Raw genomic sequence first — 7,945 nt, 5'->3', positions numbered from 1 at the left:
GGAGTTTCCCGGGAAAAACGGGAGGGTTGACAGATATGTATTACAGATGTGTATGAAGATAAACTTGTGGTATTTACAGATGCATCAAAGTCAATAGAAGGTAAAGTTGGTGTTGCATTTGTAATACCTAGCCTCAAGATCTGTAAAAAAGAATGATTGAGTAATGATCTTGCAGTTTACACAGCTGAGCTAGTAGCTATTCTTATTGCCCTGTCCTGGGTTGAGAGCAACAGGCCAAGGAATGGGGTGCTAATCACGTCAGACTCATAAATGCATCTGCATTGATGAGCATCCAGAGTGCTATGTCTCAGTCCAGACAAGACATTGTCTTAGAAATTGTACAGATGATAAGTAGACTATTAAACTCTGATACAAATGTCAGTTTTTTATGGGTCCCAGCTCATTTAGGAGTACGAGGTAATGAACCAGCTGATAAGAACGCTAAGAAGGCATGTGAATCTCCTGAGATCACTATAGATATTCATAATAGTAAACCTGAAATTAAAACGATAGTCAAGTCAAAGTCCAAGGGAAAATGGCAAAGTGACTGGAATAATGCTAACACTGGTAGGAAATATTACAGTATTCAAAGGTTTGTGGGCGGTGCAAGACCAACTGCTAGGTCCACTCACGAGGAAGATATTATCTCGAGGATGAGGTTTGGGTGCACTGGTTTGGACAGTACTCTATTTATTTTAAAAAGCATGCTGATGGAAAGTGTAGTGTATGTGATGCTGCTGAGACCGTAGAGCATGTTCTAGAAGACTGTAGGGAGTTTGACCAGGAGAGGCAGCAACTTATCCAAGAGCGAGAGGCAGAAAGTGTGCCTTTAAGAATAAATAGAATTCTTCAGAAAAATTCAGGCGAAGTTTGCTTTAGGTTTTTGTTTCACTTCTTGGAAGAATCTGGTCTGATTAGAAGAATTTAGGGTTTAATTATTTTTTAGTATTATTTAGATATCCAGACTCTCACTCCATTTCGGTAGGTGACGGTAATGCTTCCAAAAGTTGTTTGCCAACCGCCATTAAAAAAGAAGACGCTTTATGGCAGCGGACTGGATGTTTTGGAAGCAGATAGAAAACACGTTCATGCTGTGTGTTGTTCCTAATGGTTGCACGTTCGAGCAGAGAAATAAAGTTAATGTAAAGGAGGAAGATGACCCTCCATCATTTCACAGTAAGCAGTGCGACAGATGACTCTACTTCCTGTTTGTGTTGTTGATTTTCACTTGATTTCTGTGACATTACAGTTCAGTTTCACAGATCATTAAATGTAACAAAAAAATAATAAAAAATGATGTCATTACTTAATAATAACATGTAAATATTTGCCAAATTGCTGTGGGTGTAGTGGAATAAAACACTTTGGGACATGCTGTTATTGAAAAATAATCATCATTTGGGTGTGAACAGTAACTCCACTTCCCCACTGATTATTTCCAATAACAGCATGACACTGACTGTACTGTCTCCTGCTTGGAGAATTAAAATGTACTTCGTGCTTAAGGACATTTAATACACCATGACAATAATGCATTTTTAATTCTCATCTCATCTCATTATCTCTAGCCGCTTTATCCTATTCTACAGGGTCGCAGGCAAGCTGGAGCCTATCCCCGCTGACTACGGGCGAAAGGCGGGGTACACCCTGGACAAGTCGCCAGGTCATCACAGGGCTGACACATAGACACAGACAACCATTCACACCTACGGTCAATTTAGAGTCACCAGTTAACCTAACCTGCATGTCTTTGGACTGTGGGGGAAACCGGAGCACCCGGAGGAAACCCACGAGGACACGGGGAGAACATGCAAACTCCGCACAGAAAGGCCCTCGCCGGCCACGGGGCTCGAACCCGGACCTTCTTGCTGTGAGGCGACAGCACTAACCACTACACCACTGTGCCGCCCACATTTTTAATTACTAATTAAAATTAATATTAAGTGTTCAAAATACTCCTAAAATTTGCATTTTGAATTTCAAGTGGTTTCAGGAGAAAGGGATGAATATGAAAAATGCATTTACACTAAAGGACATTTTGAAGAAAATGTCACACAAGTGCAGTGAGAAGTGAATCATTCAGGAGAGAGATTTGAGATCATTACTGTTGTTATGGATTATATTCAGTTCAGAGTCCATGAACATTGTGTAAAGTTCAGTGACCGGCTCCTCCATCTGCGGTGTGTTAAGGAGAGATACAGCAGCTCCTTCCTCCCTACTGCTGTGAGACTGTACAGCCAGCACCTCACCAAGCACAGCACCAGACGCTCCTCACAATAATCAACAACACTGTCCAGATCACTTCTACATCCATAGAAACCCCTCTGCTATAACGTATACTGTGTGCACTGACTATCAGCATCAGTACTTTACAGTGAACTGCTCGCTACACATGGTTAAAATGGCTCTTGTGCAATATACCGACTTACTTGTGCAATACTACCTGGGTAATACTGGTAATAATACCTGTGCAATACTTACACGTGCAATACCACCTTTGCAATACACTTATGTTAACTATCTGCAAACCTGTTAATTTATGCAAATTTGTTAATTTTTTTAATCTCTAAATTTGTAGTTTATTTCTTTTATATATATCCTTTCTTTATACTTAGTACTTTTGCACTACTCCTTCACTGCCTATCTTTTTCTCTTTATATATTTTGCTGCTGTAACAATGTAAATTTCCCCTTGTGGGATAATAAAAAGCTATCTTATTATTAATCTTATAATAATAATTATTATTATTATAGGCAAAGTTGGAGGTGGCGGAGTTGAGGATGTTAAGGTTTGCAATGGGAGTGGCAAGGTTGGACAAGATAAGGAACGAGCACATCAGAGGGACAGCACATGTGGAGAGCTTGGGAATGAAGCTAAGAGAGATGGGACTGAGATGGTATGGGCACATCCTGAGAAGAGATGCAGAGCATGTGGGAAGGAGAATGTTGAGGATGGAGCTGCCAGGCAAACGAAAACGAGGAAGGCCAAAGAGGAGATACATGGATGTGGTGAGAGAGGACATGAAAGTGGCAGGTGTGGTAGAGAAGGATGCTGAAGACAGGGAGCGATGGAGACGAAAGATCCGCTGTGGCGACCCCTCATCGGGAGCAGCCAGAAGAAGATTATTATTCTTATTATTTTAATGTACACATTGCTCCAGCACACTCCGATGACAAAATTAATATCATTAGTAAAAAAAAAACATACTTCTTAAAAATGTACACAGTGCAGATTTTATTCCAGAGATGGAGACAGAATGAAACCCTGGAGTTCACTGAGTGAGTTTCCTCCATCTAGTGGTTAAAACGTGTAACTGCCTCATGAGAAAAAAGTCAAACAGTGGGCGTGTCTCATGTGGCGTCACTCAGGTGAATCGAAACACAAGGTCAAATCCTTTTCATAACCCAAACTAGACCCTTTCAGCAGGACACAATCTCCAGTTTGTAGCTTCTCTCTGTTTCTTCAAGGGATTAAAACCACTGCAGGTAAACACTAAGAGAACAGGAACAAGAGGGAAAAGAGAAATAGAAAGAGGAATAGAAGAGTGCTACAGATGACTCTACTTCCTGTTTGTGTTGTTGTTTTTCACTTGATTTCTGTGACATTACAGTTCAGTTTCACAGATCATTAAATGTAACAACAAAAGAATAAAATATGACGTCATTACTTCATAATAAAATGTAAATATTTACCAAATTGCTGTGGATTTAGTGGAATAAAACACTTTGGGACATGCTGTTATTGAAAAATAATCAACATTTGGGTGTGAACAGTAACTCCACTTCCCCACTGATTATTTCCAATAACAGCATGACACTGACTGTACTGTCTCCTGCTTGGAGAATTAAAATGTACTTCATACTTAAGGACATTTAATACACCGTGACAATAATGCATTTTTAATTATTAATTAAAATTAATATGAAGTGTTTAAAATACTCCTGAAATTTGCATTTTGAATTTCAAGTGGTTTCAGGAGAAAGGGATGAATATGAAAAATGCATTTACACTAAAGGACATAATGAAGAAAATGTCACACAAGTGCAGTGAGAAGTGAATCATTCAGGAGAGAGATTTGAGATCATTACTGGTGTTATGGATTATATTCAGTTCAGTGTCCATGAACATTGTGTAAAGTTTTCTGTTTTCTAAATCCACTCTCATCATGTCTCCTGTGTCAGTCATGGCTTCCTCCAGCGGTGTCCTGAGTGAAGATCAGCTCCAGTGCTTCATCTGTCTGGATGTGTTCACTGATCCAGTCACGACTCCATGTGGACACAACTTCTGTATGATCTGTCTCACAGAGTTCTGGGACAGCAGTTCACACTGTCGGTGTCCGGTGTGTAAAGAGGAATTCCCTAAACGACCTCAACTATGTGTGAATACGTTCATCTCTGAACTTGCTGCTCCATTTAAGAAGGCAGTTCAGGTGAAATCCAGCAGCGCTGCAGAAAAACCCACACAATCTGTGGTGCTCTGTGACATCTGCTGTGAAAAGAAATGTGCAGCCGTGAAGTCCTGCCTGATCTGTATGGCCTCTTACTGCAAGACTCACCTGGAACCTCATGAGAGAATTTCTTCTTTTATGAAGCACAGATTGATGGATCCTGTGGAGAACCTGGAGGACTACATCTGCCTGAAGCATGAGAGACCCCTGGAGCTGTTCTGTAGAGACGACCAGACGTGTGTGTGTCAGTTCTGTACTGAGGGAGAACACAAAACTCACAACACTGTTCCTATAGAGGAGGAGAGTGAAGAGAAGAAAGTGAGGGACTGAAAAGTTTTGATGTATTGTATAAAGTTTGCAAATGAATTTCATGCATGAAATATAAACCTTTAAAAAAAAAAAGTTGATGCATTGTGTGTATCTTTCTCTCAGACTGAGTTGGGAAAGACACAAGCAGAAGTTCAGCAGATGATCCAGGAGCGAGTGAAGAAGATTGAGGAAATCAGACACTCTGTAGAACTCAATAAAGTCAGTCTCTTAACTCACCTACAAAATAGCTCCTTTACAAAAACACATTCAGAGAATAATGATCTAATCACATGAAATAAAATAATTTCTCAATTTGTCTCCTGTTAGAAAAACACAGAGAAGGAGAAAGCAGACACTGTGAAGGTCTTCAGTGCTCTGATGCGCTGCATTGAGAGAAGTCATACTGAGCTGCTTAAGGTGATGGAGGAGAAGCAGAAAGCAGCAGAGATGCAGGCTGAAGAGTTCATTAAAGAGCTGGAGCAGGAAATCACTGAGCTAAAGAGGAGAAACACTGAGCTGGAGCAGATCTCACACACTGAGGATCACCTCCACCTCCTACAGGTCAGAGTCCCTCTGTTTCTCAATAGCAATGCAGCACATGACAGGACAGCAGTCCCCATGCTGAGGGATTTCTCCTCTCTCCTGCTGTACTGCAGATTTACCCGTCATTGTGCAGCCCTCCACACACCCAGGACTGGACTGACGTCACAATTAACTCTCATCTGAGTGTGGAGACTCTGAGGAGAGCTCTGTCTCAGCTTCAGGAAACTCTCAGTGAGGAAATGGAGAAGGTTCCAGAGATTAGTAAGTGTTTATTACACAGACACATTACATATATTTCCAGTATTTTGTTTTAATTAATAAAAAGCAAACATTTAATTAAATCTATCAACATTTACTCACAAATATTGTCTGAAATTATTTTCCAAACAGACCTGAAGAGAATTCAACAATATGCAGGTTTGTGAGCTCTTATTGATCACATGACTAAATATATAATTCTTCCCTGTTCCACACTGTGCAATGATAAAACTGATGTTCACTGTGTTTCTGTCTCTCAGTGGATGTGACTCTGGATCCTGATACAGCGAATCCTTCTCTCATCCTGTCTGATGATGGGAAACAAGTTACATGTGGAGACAAGAGACAGAATCTCCCTGATAACCCAGAGAGGTTTGATCGTTGTGTCTGTGTGCTGGGAAAGGAGGGATTCTCCTCAGGGAGATTTTACTATGAGGTGCAGGTCAGAGGGAAGACTAAGTGGACTTTAGGAGTGGCCAGAGAGTCCATTAACAGGAAAGGGGAGATTACAGCCAGTCCTGAAGATGGATACTGGAGTGTGTGGCTGAGGAATGAGACTGAATATAGAGCTTGTGATTCTCCCTCTGTCTCCCTCTCCTTGAAACGGGCTCCTCAGAAGGTGGGGGTGTTTGTGGATTATGAGGAGGGTCTGATCTCCTTCTATGATGTTGATGCAAAATCTCACATCTACTCTTTCACTGGTCAGAATTTCACTGAGAAACTTTATCTGTACTTCTGTCCCTGTCCCAATGATGGAGGTAAAAATTCAGCACCACTGATCATCTGCCCTGTTCATCAGATCTAATCATCACTTTTATTACCTCGCCTGGGACGGATTCCTCCAGGGGGCGATGTATCGTTTTCGGTCGTGTTTCTTTTGTTTTTTTTGTTCACAATATTATGGGAAAATGGCTGGATCAATCTTCATGAAACTTTCTGGATAGATGGACACTGGTTTCAAATAGAACCTCCACCATTTTGAGGGTCATCTGGTCAAGGTCACCAAAAAGGTCAAAATTGTTTTTGTTGTGTCTCCTGCCTCATATAGAGGCGCTAGCCACTACGCCATCGTGTTGTAAGAATGTGAGTGTAATAGTTGCGCACTGTACTGTACATGCGCATACACGTGTTCCTATTAAAATGGCCGGTGAGTGTATACAATTCGGTTCACCATTCAGAATAAATGGATGTGACTAAAGAAATTGCTTTCAGACATGTTTATGCTTATTACAGAGGGAAAGTGTGTTACACTGAGCTCTAGCTCATAAGAGTTTGGGTCATGGTGACAGCGTGTGTATGTCAGCCTCGGTTCAGAGGTTTCAGTTTTGAAAACTGTAAGAGGTAAGAGTAGAATAATATAAAGTACAGACACTTGGAATATTTTACTTCTGTGATTTTTAAATTGTTCATTTTTGGATTACGCTTCATTTTTGTGGCTACTGATTCACAGAGTAAATATATTGCTGTATTTACTGTATGGACATGGGATCAGAAAACTGTTTTATTTATAAGCAGGAGCCACATGGACCCATAGGGGACCTTTATTTTTTCATGATATCTTCCTTCATATTTATCATAAATGCTACCGGGTGAGGTTTGTTTTGCCTGGCAACACTTGTTTTATTTTAGTGTTCATGCTGTCTTGCATCACATGGAGTTGTTCCAAGCTTTAAATGCTCTTACATCTCATCATTTTAAATGGTCTATATTTTGCTGTCTTTTTCCTGTCAAAATATTATGTTGGGCGTCATAGCAGGTCATTCATTTTATTTCTGAAATCTTCCTATTGCATGTTTTTGAAAATTATCTCATGGTCTAAAGGAGACAGTCTTGAAAATCATGGCAGTGTTAATCATGGACACAAAGACACAAATCATACCCATAGATACAGTATAATATGGAGTTAATCTTTCTCAAAGGATATGGAATGAAAATATGTTTTGATTTTTGAAAAATGCTAACAGAAGCATGAATCATTCTCTTAGCATTAATAGTTCTCTCTGTAAATGTAATAATCGGTTGTTTGCTGTGGGATAAAACACTTCTGAACATGTTCTTATTGGAAAATAAACTTCAGGGTGGTAACAGTGACTCCGCTTCATGATATCAGCTCAACACCAAGTGTTTTATTCCCTGCTTAGATCATTAAAGCAGATATAATGTTTTATGATGTTTTAAATTGAGAGGTGCATTTTTAATGTGAATTAAATAAATAAAGTGTTTAAAATCATCCTGTGATTTGCATTTTGAGTTTCGAGTTGTCCGCAGTTGTTTGGTGAGACAGGAATAAGATTTTAAAAAATGTATTTTTCCTGAAGAACAGGTTTTTGAAAATGTCACTGTGGCAGCAGGGGCGTGGCCAAGCAGCAGTCTGTGAATGGAGGGCGG

The 7,945-nt window shown here is 40.1% G+C and overlaps 1 protein-coding gene across 1 annotated transcript; it reads left to right on the top strand.

Moving 5' to 3' along the window:
- Window positions 1–3,399: 3,399 nt before the first annotated feature.
- On the top strand, window positions 3,400–7,742 carry LOC132882621 (E3 ubiquitin-protein ligase TRIM69-like). Its single transcript, XM_060915711.1, has 6 exons — window positions 3,400–3,485; window positions 4,182–4,429; window positions 5,084–5,317; window positions 5,413–5,560; window positions 5,690–5,716; window positions 5,818–7,742. Exons 2-6 carry the CDS (start codon window positions 4,184–4,186, stop codon window positions 6,360–6,362), a joined length of 1,200 nt encoding a protein of 399 aa, XP_060771694.1. The 5' UTR covers window positions 3,400–3,485; window positions 4,182–4,183; the 3' UTR covers window positions 6,363–7,742.
- Window positions 7,743–7,945: the final 203 nt, after the last annotated feature.

The sequence above is a fragment of the Neoarius graeffei genome, chromosome 1, assembly GCF_027579695.1.
Source record: "Neoarius graeffei isolate fNeoGra1 chromosome 1, fNeoGra1.pri, whole genome shotgun sequence".
NCBI lineage: Eukaryota > Metazoa > Chordata > Actinopteri > Siluriformes > Ariidae > Neoarius > Neoarius graeffei.
The sequence above is the reverse complement of the archived record's forward strand: the minus strand, read 5'-3'. Positions and strand labels throughout refer to the sequence as shown.

What these genes read in the sequence shown, in the direction of transcription:
- LOC132882621 (XM_060915711.1), top strand. Translation starts at nt 4,184, where the DNA reads ATGGCTTCCTCCAGCGGTGTCCTGAGTGAAGATCAGCTCCAGTGCTTC. An exon ending in ATCACCTCCACCTCCTACAG is followed by an intron (nt 5,318 to 5,412) that starts GTCAGAGTCCCT and finishes GCTGTACTGCAG; the next exon opens with ATTTACCCGTCATTGTGCAG. An exon ending in GGAGAAGGTTCCAGAGATTA is followed by an intron (nt 5,561 to 5,689) that starts GTAAGTGTTTAT and finishes TTTTCCAAACAG; the next exon opens with ACCTGAAGAGAATTCAACAA.